Source organism: Anguilla rostrata, chromosome 2 (assembly GCF_018555375.3).
Source record: "Anguilla rostrata isolate EN2019 chromosome 2, ASM1855537v3, whole genome shotgun sequence".
Lineage (NCBI taxonomy): Eukaryota > Metazoa > Chordata > Actinopteri > Anguilliformes > Anguillidae > Anguilla > Anguilla rostrata.
Window position 1 is genome coordinate 57,828,904 of NC_057934.1, and position 17,526 is coordinate 57,846,429.

The 17,526-nt window shown below is 47.6% G+C and overlaps 1 protein-coding gene across 3 annotated transcripts in view; it reads left to right on the forward strand.

Annotated features, from left to right (window-relative positions):
* The first annotated feature begins 461 nt into the window (after nucleotides 1-461).
* Nucleotides 462-17,526, forward strand: part of LOC135249256 (CREB-binding protein-like) — a 72,842-nt gene continuing 55,777 nt past the window's right edge. For 2 of the 3 annotated variants that reach the window (XM_064324688.1, XM_064324690.1), the window contains exon 1: nucleotides 463-1,365. In XM_064324688.1, coding sequence (XP_064180758.1) covers nucleotides 1,278-1,365 — 88 coding nt within the window. In that variant the 5' untranslated portion in view covers nucleotides 463-1,277. Of the gene's footprint in view, nucleotides 1,366-17,526 lie in introns of all 3 variants that reach the window. The other variant, XM_064324689.1, reaches the window with a different exon arrangement.

Below are 17,526 nucleotides of genomic sequence, written 5' to 3' on the forward strand. Positions count from 1 at the left end.
TCACAGGGGCCTCAATAATTGCAAACAATTTAAAAAAAAGAATTTTTCATTTGATACCACACGTGGGAGAATTACAGTAGATTACATCTTATCTTAGTAACGGTAGTACTTGTTTTCTACGGGTTTATTTTGAATATTAATCAGGTATGTCAATTTTGGACCTGATATTAGCTCAATTAGTGTCCACCAATGTGGACATTTTGAAGTAGGGAAATAAATCATCTAAAAATGTATGTATTTATAAAATGTACTGAGTTTTCTCCTGCTAGTAATAGCATATTATTCTGTTTCTTAAATATGCGATTTGCCATTTTACCTAAATTATTCAGAAAATCTTCGGGATTTTCCGCCCCTAGAGGCAGTTTCGTCAAATCTCGTGTGACGCACACCGGAGAAATATTAGCATAGGTTTGCGTAGGGCGTGATTGCGTAGCCCCTCCCCCTCCACAGTCTATCTGGAAAAAGAAAAAAAAACTTTTTGTATCGAAGGAATCAACAGCCGCCATCTTGTCGCGGGTCGGAATCTGGATTTCGGTAGATCATTATTTTTATTTAGCGACGGGACATCCAAACCTTGAACAAAGGGCTTTATTCCGCCTGAAATTAAACGCTTATGCGGTTTTGAAGAAAATTATTGCGAAAAACGGGGAATTGGGTCGGTTTTCGTCGGTCAGAAAACCCCCCAGTATATCTGATTTCCCCTTCAGAAAGCGCTGCTTCCCTCCGTATCTCCGTTCCTGTCTGTATTGTTTACCGGGAGCTACCGACGGAGAGACAGCGGCAAAGGAGCGAATTAGACCCGGTAGCTATTTTTTTCTCAGTGGTGCATTTTATCGGGGGCAAAAATGGATTTTGCAGAAATTAATTTGACGTCAGAAAAAATGGGTTATTTAAAGATGCAGCTGTAACGACTCGTGGGCGAAGGGACATAAACCATTTTTTGGGATTATTTTTTAATTTATTTTATCTTTTATTTTTTTCGAACTAAAATATTTTTCTTCGGTGCAGTTATTAATGATAATAATGTGGGTGTTGGGTGTTGGATTATCATGGGTTGAATGGCGGTGGCGAAGCGGGGCGCTATTGCTACTTTTTTGAAAAAAATTGCTCCTCGCTTACTGCTGGGCTAAACCAGCTAATTATTTACTCCAAAACCGTGAGGGAAAAGGAAAGCTCACGGGCTGCTTGGTTCAGATTTGTCCCCCCCCCCCCGACAACGTGGGATTTTGGCATATTTTTCGGTTATTTGATTAGAAATAACCATATTTTGGGTCACGATGGCTGAAAACCTTCTGGATGTCGGACCTCCCAACCCAAAGCGACAGAAGCTGAATTCACCTGCCCTGACCGGCTCGGATGGTCCAGGTAAGGGAGCCCGTATCGTCACTTTCGGTTGTGCACCTCCCCAGTAAAGTTCCCTTGCAACTTTCCATACGTATTCAGCTGGAAGATGTTAGATGGAACGGTATTTTCCTCGCTAGCTAGCATGCAGAAGTTTAATTTCTGAATGGGCAATTGTCTAGCTGGCCAAATTTAACTTAACCTCGTATAGCTAGCGTTCGTGACTAAAGTTGATGCAAAATCGCAAGCAGGCTCAACGTTGTTAACCCGACAAATGCATCAGTTCACAGGTTATCCCAATGTTTCTGACCGCTTCGCTGTTCTGACTTGGAGTCCTGTGGAAACAATTGACAGTATTTGCAGTGCAATCGAATGTAGCACGCGAGCTAACTTTCCAGTGTGAGCTAATCCATGCTGCATGATTTCACCCAGTTGCACGGCTAACGTTAGCAAATACTGACAGCTCTGGATAGTCAGGCCAAGTAGCTAACCGATTAGTTGGCAAGCTAATGTCACTCATGAGCATGTAAGTAACTAACGAGCTAACAGTGATTTATTTGTAGCCAGCTTGACATCACAATCTTAAACAAAGTACGTAACGTTTGCTAGTGCTTCAAACCTTAGCCAGTCTTCACTTTTGCGTCATTGTCATTAAAACATGAGCAATCGCATTCATTGCATCGAAAGGGATGCCCGACCACCCGTTGTATCCAAGGGACGGGGATATATCATCAGGCATTGAAATTGGCCATTGCTGGATGTCTGAGTTGGTGTTTAAATGTCAGTTTGATTACTGGGAAGACCTTTCTCCTGGTCTAGCGCGACCCATCCATACATTGGATTGCATTGATAGGTTTTCTCGTGTGCCTGTCAAGCGTTATGTAAAGCATAACGCTAGCAAACTGGGAAGTGCTTTACATTTACCATACGTTTACAGGGGGTTCGTAACTCCACGGACGCAGAGCAAAGCCGCTGTCCAGTGACTTTTGGTTTAGTTGACGCTTATATTGCTGAAATCTGTTCACACTCCAGACGGCAGTGAAGCAGATTGCGAGTCGGGGCTATCGGAAGCGTGGGCCAGCTCGGTCTTGCACATCGTTCGCGGCTGCCCGTGCGGAAGACTGCGTTGTCCAGACACTCGGTATAATGCTCTTACAAGCAAGTTTTCGCTTTTATGCCTCCAAAGACACGGCCTTCTGATCAGTGCAGTCAACCATAAATGCAAGTAAAACGATCAGTTGCAGCTAAAAGAGGTAGTAAATAAGGGAACGTGTTCTCCGTTGTACACATACGCATAATGAGAGGCTGTGTCGTTTCCTATGTTGTGTGATTGCAGCGTGCTTGGCACAGATGCAGTTTCAAAAATATTTTTTAAATGACGGGGACTAAAGTTGTAAGAAAATGTAAAACAACATTCCATAACATTACTCGCTTGTGTGCTCTGCATCAGAATTCGTATTGTATTTTTCATATCGAAACGTGAATGGATCACAATGAAATCTTGGTAAAATATCGACTATGACGCTTTCCTTGTTGACAAGCCAAACAGTTCCAGTACCGGTCTGAAACACTGTTTCAGAAATCTCTCACAAGGGCGAATTGCGTCAGTAGATGTACAGCCTCTGCCGCTACAAGAATGTAACGCCGATATATTTACGCCGTTACTAGGACTGCTTAAAAGTGTAAGAAAATGGTAAGAAAATTGTGTCACACTGGCCCACCTCGCAGCGCGTGTGCTTGTTCTCGGTGAGCTACGCGGTGCATGCGTTTCAGTTAGATAAGTATTGAAGTCAGCACGCTTACCATTGTGGTCTTTCAGTCGGTTATAATACGCGGTCAGTAGCCCGCGCGGAGCGTTCTTAATCCGGTTAGCTGCCCTGTTGTGGTCGGGCGTTGCACTGAAGGGATGCTCGCCGCCCGCATTCACGCCGGGCTGCAGCAGTATCTGTCTAAGCCAGAGGAGGGGGGATGAGAACCACACCCCCCTCCCTGTTTGTGAGACCCTATAGGGCAGGGCTATTCAGCTGGTGACCCAGGGGCTAAACGTGACCTTGCCGTATACACTGCCTGGTATATTTGCTCATTGAGACAATTCCATTCCGATGCATCAGAAACGGTCTAGGTCTGCACCTCTGCGGTGTAAACATGGCTCCTCTTAATGACAGTAGTAATGCACAGCTGTGCATATGTAATGAAGTCATCTTCTATGTTTACTCGCCTACAGCACACGGTGTGCCCGCGTGTTTGTGAATGGCATGTGGAGTGGGTTGGGCTCGCATGCACCATTTTGAGAGCCAGGAGGAAGTAGTCAGAGAGTGCCGTCGCAGTGTTCCGCGCGTGGTGGAGGCGTCGCTGTGCGCGTGGCTCGGAGCCTGCAGGACGGGTGGAGTTCCTTACGCCGAAAAGGCTGACGACACCCTCACGTGTTCACCTCAGGAGCGGCTGCTGCTGCTTCTGTCTCAGAGGTTGTGTGCGGGTTTGGTGTTACCGCTGCTTCTCTCTCAGAGGCTGTGTGCGGGTTTGGTGTTAGCGCTGCTTCTCTCTCAGAGGCTGAGTGCGGGTTTGGTGTTACCGCTGCTTCTCTCTCAGAGGCTGAGTGCGGGTTTGGTGTTACCGCTGCTTCTGTCTCAGAGGGTGAGTGCGGGTTTGGTGTTACCGCTGCTTCTGTCTCAGAGGCTGTGTGTGGGTTTGGTGTTACCGCTGCTTCTCTCTCAGAGGTTGTGTGTGGGTTTGGTGTTACCGCTGCTTCTCTCTCAGAGGCTGAGTGCGGGTTTGGTGTTACCGCTGCTTCTCTCTCAGAGGCTGAGTGCGGGTTTGGTGTTACCGCTGCTTCTCTCTCAGAGGCTGAGTGCGGGTTTGGTGTTACCGCTGCTTCTCTCTCAGAGGTTGTGTGCGGGTTTGGTGTTACCGCTGCTTCTCTCTCAGAGGCTGAGTGCGGGTTTGGTGTTACCGCTGCTTCTCTCTCAGAGGCTGAGTGCGGGTTTGGTGTTACCGCTGCTTCTCTCTCAGAGGTTGTGTGCGGGTTTGGTGTTACCGCTGCTTCTCTCTCAGAGGTTGTGTGCGGGTTTGGTGTTACCACTGCTTCTCTCTCAGAGGCTGAGTGTGGGTTTGGTGTTACCGCTGCTTCTCTCTCAGAGGCTGAATGCGGGTTTGGTGTTACCGCTGCTTCTGTCTCAGAGGCTGAGTGCGGGTTTGGTGTTACCGCTGCTTCTCTCTCAGAGGTTGTGTGCGGGTTTGGTGTTACCGCTGCTTCTCTCTCAGAGGCTGAATGCGGGTTTGGTGTTACCGCTGCTTCTGTCTCAGAGGGTGAGTGCGGGTTTGGTGTTAGCACACTGCTTCTCTCTCAGAGGTTGTGTGCGGGTTTGGTGTTACCGCTGCTTCTGTCTCAGAGGGTGAGTGCGGGTTTGGTGTTACCACTGCTTCTCTCTCAGAGGTTGTGTGCGGGTTTGGTGTTACCGCTGCTTCTCTCTCAGAGGGTGAGTGTGGGTTTGGTGTTAGCGCTGCGCTGCAGTGTTGAGTGTTTGGCCGGTGCTGAGTTTGTCAGAGAATGAGACGGTCGTGCGGGCGGTGTGCTGGGTTTCTCTGTATGAGCTGCATTTCCTCTCCAGGAGCACGCCGCTCTCCCTGTTTTTGCAGAAGAGTGCAGAGTAAAGCTCTGCTGCTGGGTTTTGGGGGGTGGGGGGTGGGGGGGGTGTGGCCCGTAGCGGGAGCAGACAGCCTCTCACTTCTCAGAGGCTGGTTCTCACGGCGGTCTCAGAGTGCCCTAGACAGCAGCGCCGCCCTGAAGCAGGGCTCTGCGGTGCGCCCTTTCTCACAGCGCTTGCTCCTGACCACTGATGTGCCCCTGAATGGATATCCTGCGCTCCCTGAGGATCGGCTTTTCTGAAGGACCGCTGCGCTGATCCCCTGAGGGGGAGCGGGGGGCGTTAACGCGCGCGGTGTGTTTCCCGCGCCGGAAAGCGATGGCGGAACCCCTCTCTTCCCTTCGCGCTGCCTGCCGTTCACCCCCGACGCCGGATTCCTCAGCGACGCCGTCGCGCCAGTTAGCGCCCGATCGCGCATTTCACGACAGCCGCGGGTTCCCGGAAGCGCGCGCTACGCTCAGCCCGCGTCGTATCGGGGCACAAAAACAAATTCTTCAAGAGCCGTCACGTTTGATTCCATTCGCGGGTAGGAGCGGAACGTGTCCGTCCGGAATGAAATGGCATCCGAACGATGATGACATCAGAAAGATAATATGCATTTGAATAACGGAGGCTTCTCTAGTTCCTTGCTTGTAGGTATGCTGCCTTAATGTTTTCAGTTGTCATGTGGTGTGGTGCACAAATAGAATAATTTAGTCGGTTGAAAGTGGAGAGCATTCAGAACCGGGCAGATGTAATGTGTGGGACGGCATGGCACGTACCTTCCTGATCTGGTCTGGCTGGGACTTGTAGTTTGCGTTCAGCACAAAGTAGCCCAGGCAACTTGAGTGGTGTTTAAGAGTCAGATGATGTCACCGATTGTCAGCGGGGAATGTTTTGCCGTGGAGCAGGACGGGCGAAAAATGTTCTGCCTTGTCCCGCGGGCTGGAATTCGTTCAGGTGCTGCGTGGACTGCTTCCTTCTCAGGAAAGCCCTTTTCCGCCGAAGGTCCTGGTGACGAAACCTGGGTGCCGTGCTTTCTCTCTGCTCGTTCCTCTCTGGGTGTGCAGCCAGGACTGTCTGTGTGGTTTTCCTGTCTGCAGAAGACACGTGAGCTGGGCTGATTTGTGGTAGTGTGCTGGCGCCCGCGCGGGTGCCCAATCCGCTGGGGTTTCTGTGGAAAGCTGCAGTGCTGCTCAGGTGTTCGTCCCTCTCTTTTTTTTGGCTGTGATCTGTCAGACGAATCTGAATCCTGGAGCCGATCCGCAGCTCCTGGACTCGGAGGGAAGCCCAGTCCGACTGTGCGTTGCTCTGAGTGCGCGGACCTACCCCTCTTACGGTGGTCTGTCCCTTTTTATGGAGGTCTGTTGCCTCTTTCAGGGGTCTGTCCCTTCTCACAACAGTCTATCCCATCTTACGGCAGTCTGTTCACTGTTACGGCAGTCTGTCCCCTTTCGGTGGTCTGTCGGTGGTCTGTCCCCTCTTACAGAGGTCTGATTGCCCTTTCGGTGGTCTGTCGGTGGTCTGTCCCCTCTTACAGAGGTCTGATTGGCCTTTCGGTGGTCTGTCGGTGGTCTGTCCCCTCTTACAGAGGTCTGATTGCCCTTTCGGTGGTCTGTCGGTGGTCTGTCCCCTCTTACAGAGGTCTGATTGCCCTTTCGGTGGTCTGTCCCCTCTTACAGAGGTCTGATTGCCCTTTCGGTGGTCTGTCCCCTCTTACAGAGGTCTGATTGCCCTTTCGGTGGTCTGTCCCCTCTTACAGAGGTCTGATTGCCCTTTCGGTGGTCTGTCGGTGGTCTGTCCCCTCTTACAGAGGTCTGATTGGCCTTTCGGTGGTCTGTCCCCTCTTACAGAGGTCTGATTGCCCTTTCGGTGGTCTGTCCCCTCTTACAGTGGTCGGATGGCTCTTACGAAGGTCTGACCCCATAATGTGCGATGTCGTCTCACATCTTTGTCTGATAACAGCTCGTGAATTATGGCTAATACAGTATTCATTGGCAGGAGGTCTGTGCTGGAGCAGCCAGTTTTTCCTGGGGCCTCATACATAATGTACTCAAACTGCACAACCCCCCCCCCCCCCCATGAGACATGGAGTAACCCGACACGGCTGGCCAGTCTTCCATGACGCTTTACGTTTAGCGTTTTCGGGATTTGGCAGACGCTCCTATCCAGATCCACTCGTGTGCAGCTTTCGGTCGTCGTACCTCCAGCTCATTCACTCAGCTGGATACGTGCCGAAGCGATGCCACGGCGATGCCTTGCTTAAGAGTGCAGGGCCAGCGTCCCACCTGGGAATGGAGCCTTCATCCTCATGCACTCCCTTCCGAAAAACTGGCGGGGCAGTTCTGAGGTCTCAGGGCTGGGACCGCACTCTCTCCCTTTCTATATGTATATATATATATATATGTGTGTGTGTGTGTGTGTGTATATATATATATATTTATGTCCATTCTCTCTCTCTCTCTCACGGATGCATTACCCAGAGGGCCGTGCGCTTCACCAGCTGTGTGGGATTTAGCGGCGGGACTCTTTCTCTTTTTCAGAGCGGTCTGCCGACGCTGCAGGTCCGCTCCGCTCTGCGCCCCCCGAATTCCGCACTTCTGCGGGGAACCGAGTTAGCCGCCAGCCCAAACGTGCTCAATGTCCCGCACGCGTGCGGGCAGTGAGCACGCTAACATGGAGGGCGTGCAGCGCCTCACACGCCCCAGCTGCTCGACTGCGCGTCGCAGTGTGACGGGCATAACAGTGAATAAAACTTGCGTGGATGTCCGTGCTCTGAGTCGAGTTAACGGAGAGGGCGATTGAGACGGCAACGCAGAGAGAGTGCAGTAACACACTCTGGATTACATCAGCGTCTGTAACATTGATTTGCAAAATATTCTGAAATTTGCAGAGTACAAATTTTTTTCTCTTCACAGACGCTTTTCGGAAAGTTAAGTTGGTCATCGCTGAACTCGCCAAACTTTGTTTGTGGAGGAAAATGAAAAATAAAAAACTAATAGGGCTCTACGCTAACATTGTTTCCAAGCAGAGCATGGGCTCCTAAGGTGAAAAATTTAGGAGCACATTAATGCAGTCCAGTCAGAAGATGATTTTTCCAGCTCCTAAATAATTTTTACAGTTAGTGCGCATCAATCTTGAAGCGGAAATATCACTAAAATGAGAGCACTGTCAAGCCCTGTCGGGCACTTGGGTTGCAAACCAAAATGAAGGATGAACTTAAAGACAAATGTCGATTGAATACCCGTTTTTGTGTCGGATTTAGATTAGATTCCACCAGCTGCCATTCAGGGCACAGCAGGTAGAGTGGGCGGAGCCTGTGAGGAGTGGGCGGAGTCTGTACAGAGCAGGCGCCTGAGCAGCAGTGTGCACAGGCCAGTTTTGGAACTGAAGCGTAATCGCGGTTGTGTGGCGTGTGTGCTAGGGGTGGGACCGTTTGCTTGAGTAAACCAGTACTCGCCAGTACATTCTTAAACCTTTAGAAATAAAAATAAGAAAATGTAACAAATGTCTTTCTTTGCATTTTTCAAAAATAATTGCCATAATAATGGGTCAAATTGTGTCTGGCTTATGGTAATGCTGGGAACAGACCGTTGTGGCATGGGTTATAGCCTATACTGGAGAAGATGCTCTGTGGCACTGTTAAGCAGGTCTGCTGCAGTAAAAGGGGTTAAAAAAGAATACCTGAGGATAGGGCTGCCAAGCTTGGGAATTTTCCAGGTAACTTTCTGTAATTGTCCAGGAAAAATTACCGCTCGCTGTAATTTTGGGAATTTTCGAACTCCTGACACCACACATTGACACTAGCTGTGGTTGAGAGAAATAATTAGCCTAGCTCAAGCAAATCAAGGTAAGGTTTCTTGTTTAGCCATATTTTATGAATGGAGAGAACTTCACAGCCCTACTCAAGTAAACGTGAGAACAAATCAACTTGTTGAAAATTTGGAGAAAATGGCCTTCCCTTAGTGTGTAGGAGGCCACAGTGCTGTTCTGAGGTTAGGGAACTGCAGGCTAACGGCTGGCTCATCCTGTCACGGTGCGCGGATGAACCCGACGATCCGAGTTTGAATCCGAACTGTGCCTCTGCCCTGGTGTGTCCAGCGGCTTGGCTGAATTAGGCTGTCAGATGGAAAAGTGACCCCGGTAGAAAAGCGACTTGTTTGTCATTTTTCTATTATAATAAAAGGTGACCCCCCCCCCCCTTTTCAACCCACTGGTAAAATGTGAGTGAGTGTTTGGTTTCATAAGCTATGATGGTTATTCTACCATGGTAAATTCACCCCAATTGAAAAACCCACATTACACCTCGTGGGTCATTCTACCGTAATTGGGGTCAGTCTTACATACTATAAAAACGACCCAGGGGTCGTTTTTCTATATAGAAAGGTGGCCCTTGGGTCGGTTTTCCATGGGGTCATATTTCTGTATGACAGGGGCGTAATTGGCTATGACATCACCCTGGGAGGTTGGAGCTTCAGGTGTCGAGCCCTTTCTGGCCAATGGGATTCCCTCTGCCTCTCCCGGCTCAGTGCCTGAGCTAGTTTAGCTGGCGGTAAGCGGTGCAAAGAAGAAACAGCTTGATGTAATTTGTTTTTTGGGTGGGGGGGGGCAGGATGAGTGTGTGCTTGGCCGGTCGCTCCCAAATTCACAGAGGGTCACAGCGATGGGCACGAGCACTCACAAAATGAACGTCTTGTTTTTGGAGGAAATGGGCGTGAGATCCTTTAATAAAAGAAAGAAAGCGTGTTTGTGTCCGGAGAGTTGCGCAGGCTGGATCTGAAGCAGGGTCCTGCTGTTACACCTGTCAGGGAGGTACCTGCCCACAGCGGCTTCAGTACGTAGCCTTTCTGCACTGCCCGGTTTATAAACGGCCTGCCGGTTAAGGCCGCTCGCCCTCCCCATGAATAATGCATAGGACCAGCGTGCTTCTGCAAAATTTATGTGCCACTTGTCGGATGTATAAGTACATTTGCACCGGTCTGTCGGGGAGGAAACTGCACCTTTCACAGCCAAAAGGGTTTGCTGACGGGCATTGCCAGCACGGTCCGGAGGGAGAGGGTGTCGCTCCTGTGGCTCTGCGGGTTTTATCTCCCTCCTCTACGCTGGCGGCTCAGCCCGGCCCGAGCGCACGCAGGTGATTTCTGTGCGGGAGGACAGCGGCCGTCGTCAGGGCGATAAACTCCGCTGTCAGCGTTGGTCCGAGACGCCGCCGGCGAGCTCCCCCATCCTTTCCTGGGCCCCCCCCCCCCCCCCCTCCTGTGGGGAGTCCTTTCGAGGTGCAGACCTGAGTGGCCCCAAGCTTTCTGAGAAGCGGGCCGGGTGCCAGGCCAAATGCCCGGGTAGGGGCGGGTGTCGAACTTTCACACCAGGAAGTTCCCCTGGCAGTAATTGTAGTTCCCTTCTCCTTCCTTTCCCAGCCCACTCAACAACATTAATGTCAACTTTTTCAGTCTCCTTCTGCTGGTTCCATACCAGCCGCGTATCTTCTCTTTCCCTTAAAATGGCTGACGGGAGCTGGAGCGAGCGTCTGGCTCAGCGCAGGCTCGGTCGCAGCTCTCGGCTCCCAGCATGCTTGGGTGGTTAACAGCGTCTCCAGCTATGTGCTCAGCTGTTGAGCTGCGCGGATGTCGAGCTTTGGTGTGCCTTTCTGTGTGAGCTGTGTCGCTTGCCCCAGGGGCGGGTCCTGCGTGTTTCTGAGTCATCTGCCTGATTGCGCCTCGTTTGTCTTTGAAGTCGCTGTCACTGATAAAGCCTGGCAGGTAAGCTCTGTGACAGCCATGTGGACATCTGTCTTTGTATTGTAACCTTTCAAACGTTTGGTGTGTTACCCAAAGGTGAATCTGCTTGAGTTTGCACTAGTGCACGGAGTGGTGTGTCTTTTAAACACAGGTTTTTCCATAAACTGCATTTTACGCTAATTCACTTGGGTTCTGATCAAAATAACTTTTTGCCGTAATATACCAACGGTAATACGTTAACGCAATAAATGTGTGTCATTTCTATTTTTATTACAACATTTATAACAGAAGTGGGATTGAACAGCAGGATTATTTGGATGAAACAAGATACAAACGTTCTGACATTCTGATCAAAAGGAAGTTTTGCCACACAGGCTAATAATATTAAGAAACCCTTGGGAGTGATTTCTGTTTTAATTTACTCATGTTGAACTAGCTAGCTAGAGCGAGACATCTCGTTTTGGTCTTTCATTCAAATGAAGCATCTGCTCTTTGAATCTCACAGTGCTACCAACTGTGTAAATGTTATGATCAGTGAACAACACAAATGTCAGACACCGAAAGATGATTGGCTCAAAGGACACTGTCTTTCTCCCCCCGCATTTTGGCTCTTTTTTTCCTGCTTAAAAAATGCTAATTCCTGCGCTAACATGGTTTATAGCATGCGGTGTATTTTTCTTTGTGCTCTGGCTTTTCGTTCTTGGTGTGGAAAATGCAAACGCTCCAGCCTGTTGCTCACTTGCAGGGGCTGTTTTTAAACTGGTGTTGTGAAGAAAACCGACCCCGGCTTAAATTCTGCCTGCGGCTTAATCTTTTGGTGGGTCTGTGCTGTTTTGTTGTGATGTGCATTAGCGTTCACAGCTCTGTGTGAATACTCTGCATCCGTCTGGCACCCTTTGCATATGGCTTCTTCTGCTGGATGATGATGATGATGAGATTAAAGAGGATCTACAGGCTGTAATCACCGCTTCATGTTCTCCAGTAAACTGCAGTCCGATACACGCAGGTGTTAAATGCATTTGGCCCTGATTTCAGCGCTGCAATGTTTTCCTGAGGGCTGTGTGACCCCTGATGGCTTGCCTCTTTGTCTAAAGTACTAATCGTGCTTCATTTTGGGCAATTACAGCATTCCGATTGATACATTTTCAATTAAAATGCATTCACATTTAATAACTGTCAAAGTAAGCAATGCCACTTGTAACATTGAAATGCTGGTAATTTTGCAATTCGAAGTGATATTTTTCTGTAGAACGCGCATTAAATATTTAGTATGCATTAATGAATCCTAGCAGATCTGCTGAGCTAAGATGTTGAATGTGCATGCCAAGCAATGATGTCAGTGCTTTTAATTAATAATGAAAAGTAATTGTTACGAAAGTAATGATGAGTGCTTGCGTATATATTCGGTCACTGGAATTCATTGTTGAACATGCTAAATAGACACCATTTCTTATTTTTCACTATTCAAAACTCAGTTATCTAAACACCATGTCTACAGCAGAATTAAATCCTTTTACCTTCCTTTGTAGCAGCAGCATGTAGATTTATTTTGTAGATCACCTTGGTGGTGGTCCTATGAGACTGACCATCTGAGGCAATTTTTTAACTAGGTTGGTGATAGTCCTGGATGTCCAGGTGCTCCTAAGATTTGGTGCGTTGGGCATGTCGGTTTGTCAGGTTTGTCCCTCCAGTGCAGATTCACTCTCCTCAGTCACCTCCGCCCTTCACTGTCCTTATCTTCTTAGTTTTTGCTTTACTGTCGCCATTTTCCAAACCAATCACCGCTTGTAAATGTGTGCGTAACCTTTGTACTTAATGAGGGATTAAATGCGAAGGAGATCTATGTGATATTTCAGATTTATTGCATGCAGGCCAGGCTGTGTGCAATTGCAAATGACCATGTCCTTTTGAAACTTTCCGTACTTTCTTTTTTTCTTTTTGTTTATGTGTATGAACAGTGCGTGTGTGTGTTTATACATGCCCAGCCTAACTGTGCTCTGAGTAAGGGGTTTGTACGGGATATGGGATAAGCTGGCTGCAGTGTGAGGTCTCTGCTGCTTGATATTTGTGTGTAAATTCCTTTGTGGAAAACGGCTTTAGGTCTCCCTCCCGCATATTTTTTTGTTGCCATTGGTTGGCTAAAGAGTCCGCTCACCTTGTTCCCAGTTCCCGAATTGGCAGCTGTTTGAAAGGAAACCACCGAAATCTTCAGCTCTCCGGGGCTGGAGTGTGAGATCACAGCACTACTTCATCTGGAAAGAGAGGTTTGTGCGTGAGCTGTGTGCGCTTTCCCACAATCCTATTGGTTTTTCCAAGTCGTAGTCAGTGTTCTGTTATAGCTGTTTATATTTTGGATATGTTTTTTATTTTTTATTCAACCTTTATTTAACCAGGAAAATAAACCCCAATCGAGATTGATATTTTTTGCGAACACAGAGTTTCAGACAGCAGGCGACAACTTATAGACATCACATGGTGAATGAAACACTTGTGTGACGGGAATTAAAAGCACAGCAGAGCGTATGTCCAAATGGAGCCCCACCTGCGTGAGGCTGGGGTTTTTCAGCAGTAGTAAGTGATCATTGGTTTATAATTGGTGTTGATTTAATTTTTCCCTGATGAATGTGGAAATGCTGATTTTCAGACCCAAAACATCGCTGGGACCAGCAGCGTTTGGTCTTATTGCTGAATCTCCCGTCCTCCTTTAGTATGTGAAGAGAGAGCTGAAGCTCGGGATGTGTGTGCATGTGTCACACACCCTTGTGTCTGGCGGGCGAGGGGGAGTTTTAGGATGTGTGAAGATCGGGGGGAAATCAGAAGGGGGGAGGTGGGGGGGTGCGCACAGGCTCACACAACCATAAAGACCGCTGCCTGCGTTGAGCGGCGGGGCTTAGTGGGAGATGTGCGTTTCCCGCCGCGCGGAGTGGACGAGAACGTGCTGTTCTCTCCGCTCGAGATCCGGCTGCCCGCGCTCTCATGAAATAAAATAGAAAAGGGCCCCATGGCTGCCGCACCCTCTTCCCGGGCTGTGCTTCGTTGAGTAAAGACGTCCTGAGGTAATTGCACCCGACTTGTTGAAACACCTCAAGCATGTTATCCACTATTATCACAGACCGCAAAGCTTTGCCATTGCAATTATAATTAGAAAACGGGCTGAAAATAACAAATAAACAAACAAAGAAAAAAATTGGTCAGCAGTGCAACATTTGTAATTAATTTATTTTAAAGTTACAATCTCGAAGATTTCCATTTCGTTCTCTTTGGCGGTACCAATGGCGAGAAGCAGTAATTGCAGGTGTGTTTTTGGACCTCACTTCCCATAGATCCAACTGGATCCAACCAGTGTTGCCTGTGTGACGTCAGTCAGTTGGCACCTGGGCCACGCCAACTATAACGATATTTACTGAATAAAAAATGGTTCTATAAAAGTAACGTTATGTACATACTCATTCGTTGTCTAGCATTAGGCTAACTTAAGCCGCGTTTCCACCAAAATTACCCGGAACTTTCAGTCCCAGGAACTACTTTACCAGGAACTAAAAGGTTCCTTCAGCCAATGGTTGTCTGCGTTTCCACCGGGGTCTAAAGTACCGCGAAGATTAGGCAAATTAGCCCACTGACGTTGTCGTCGGTCCATCTGTCATATGATTTCTTCTATAACCCCATACTACCACCGAAGTAGCCTACATTATTTTCTAATAACTGGGACAGCCCGGAGGGGTTTATTCCACTTATATACAACGGGTTACCAACAATGACTATATATGGTTACTTTTGTATTTATTGATTTTCATATATCCTCTCAAACGCATTCATTAACAGCAGAAAACATGCACACGTTGTAAACAATTTGCTCTTTTATTACTTTCTCGTCGTCAATTCCATATAGGCTAATCGCAAAATGACAAGAATAGAACGAAAACTCGGACTTGCGTGAAAATGTAAATTAGTAGTGGTACAGCCACCGTTTGCTTTCCTTCGAAGTTACTGCTAGCCGAGCAGCGAAGTGTGCCCTCCAGATGCGAACCATGCACCATAAATGAGTCCATAGTCTTCCTGGTCTTTTCGTGGAATTGAAAAATGGCAGTAAAATTGAGTAAAATTACGGCAGTCTGAAAAAGCTAAAGCGAAGATTACTAGAATTAACCTGTTATTTTACCCGGATAAAAAGTGCGGAAGGTGATTTCCAGTTTGCTTGTACTGTATCACCAATTATGCAGAACTACCGCATACCTCACATAACTGTATCAAACGTTTTGAGTCAATTACAACGGACTAAGAAAATCCGGAAGAAAATATTCAGCAACCGAATTAATCCGTTTGAATGTTTTGGTAGCCTACGTAATATGCTGTCCCAGCACGAATGCTTAGCATTTTATAAAACGAATACTAAAGCAAGAAAAGAACAGAAGAGCACACGTTATAATTCCAAGACGTTGACAGGTTATAACCAAAAGTAGGCTACTGCGCCGCATAACATACAAGTTTGATTTGAAGTTATTATGAAAATAAATTGGTTTGCCGCTGCATATTTTCAAACATGCGGGTAATGGCGGAAAATAAATACAACACAAATGCTACGAGTACTCGACCAATCAGAAATGTTCAGCGCTGCAAGCTCCACCCAAAAGGTTCCTGTACCTTCGGAAAGTACTACCCCCCGAGCAGGAACGTTTTGGGGGGTAAAACAAAGCCCCCAGAACTAAATTTAGACCCTAGTTCCTGCGGTGGAAACGCACTGAGTTCCTCAAAAGGTTCCTAGTTCCGGGGTATAGTTCCTGCGGTGGAAACGCGGCTTTAAACTGTCTTTACACTGCCGAGCCGGGTTAAAATGCTGTAGCAGACGTGGGGTAGAATTAGTGATGATCAGTTTCCACAAACGTTCTTTATCCTTTCGCCCGGTATGAACATCTTTACACTGCAGAGAAGAATTTGCGGGATTCGCTGTGGCTCGTGCAATTATGTATCTCGTGCACAATAAACAGTCTTTTTCGTGAATTATTGTTGTGTGATACTTTTTGAAACAACTGCCTTGCAACAACTGCCCTGGTGTTTCTGGTTTTGCTAGCTAAACTGTTCGAGAATAAAGCTGAGCTGGGTGTTAAATTAGCAATCAGAAGAAAAAAACAAGAATAAAACAAAAATAAAGGAGATTTCATCAAAAAGGGCACCATGGCTGAAGGAGCATATGAGGAAGCGTAATAAAATAATAACGCTAATCCATACTGCTGTATTCTTTTATTTAGTTTTCTCCAGCTTGACAGCTTTACACAGAAATCAGACCCGGCTGTGCCCCACCTATACCTCGGCTTTATTCCGATCATTATAATATATTGATGAACTTGATGGCAATGTAAATAACGGTAACGTTAAGGCCAGTTCAGATCAATGATTTGCAACGAGACAAAACTGAATGTTGCAGATAAAATTGCAGCGGTGTGAACTGGTTAGTAGCAGAGCTGTTGCCTGCCCTGGGGTCTCAGAAGACCCACCTTGTCAAATCGCCAAGTGCAGTTTTAAAATGTTTACAATCAGACGTCTTGGAATTTAGCATGTTGCATCCAGTCTCGTTGCGAATCATTGATCTGAACTGGCCTTAAGTTAGCTACACTGCAACGTTGCATCAAGGTAGCATTGCATTCGAGAGACGGTTTGCGAGGTCGGTACCGGTTGGTAGCGTTAGCTAGCGTTTTTTCTAATTGTTAGCTGACATTAGATTGTGTTAATTACATTAACTAGCTAGCTAACGCAACATTACCTGATATGAGAGATGGATACTGTGCGCAACGTTGTCTAAACTAATGTTGTCTTTCTTGACATGGTCCGGTAGCTAGCGTTAGCTGTGCAAATAGCTATGTAATTTAGTAACGTTACATTGTCATCAAATGTAATATGAAATCTACATCAACAAATAATATTACCTCTCATGTTACACAAAAACGTTTTAGGGTTCCATAACCACCGCCGCCCCCCCCCCCCCCTTCTCTGTTATTGAAAAACAGTATGCCGCTCACACACAAGTGAGTTGAAGAGCAACCCTGTTGCATTAGCTCTGCCTACCCTCTCTGGCGGACCAACCACTGATGGGTGATGGAAAACGCGTCACTAACTATGCACCGCTTGTGATTTTTTCCCGGGAATGTCGCCACAGACACCCAATTCTTTAATCATAAATAATAATAATAATATAAATTCATATAATGCTCAATCACCATTGTGTTACCTAATTCGGCGATAGATAGTGACTTAACAGACATTTATTTTAATGAAAATCTTTGAGATTATTACTTTAAGAAGCCGTTTTAAAACTGAGTGGTTCAGTGCTTTGTAGTTTATGAATTATGAGTTTATAAAATTTCCCTGCACTGTGTGTGCATGTTTATATGTGTGTTTGTGTGTGCGTGTGTTTGTATGTCCATGTGCATGTAGTTGCCCACACTTACCCTGCTCTGCGTAAGCGATACTATGGGATTTGCTGTTTTTGGTGTGAGAGCGCTGCTGCTCGATAAGGATAAGTACACAGGGAGAGAGAGAGAGAGAGGGGGAGGGGACGGAGGAGGGGAAACCGCACCTGAAACCCGAGCCTGTGGCAGGAAGCAGCGGAGCGTCTGCAGGATCATTAGCGGCGTGTTACCAGACCGCACTGGCAGGAGAGTCCCCCTCACCGCGCGCTGTGTGCGCACGCTTTACCGCTAGCTCCAGGAGCGTCGCGGGCCGCCGCCCAGCGTTCTTACCTGCCCAGGCCGTCCGTCCGTCCGTCTGTCCCCAGCGCAGCCTCCTCCGCTCCTGCTGCCTGCGGGGATCAGTTCTGTTTTGTTGGGTTT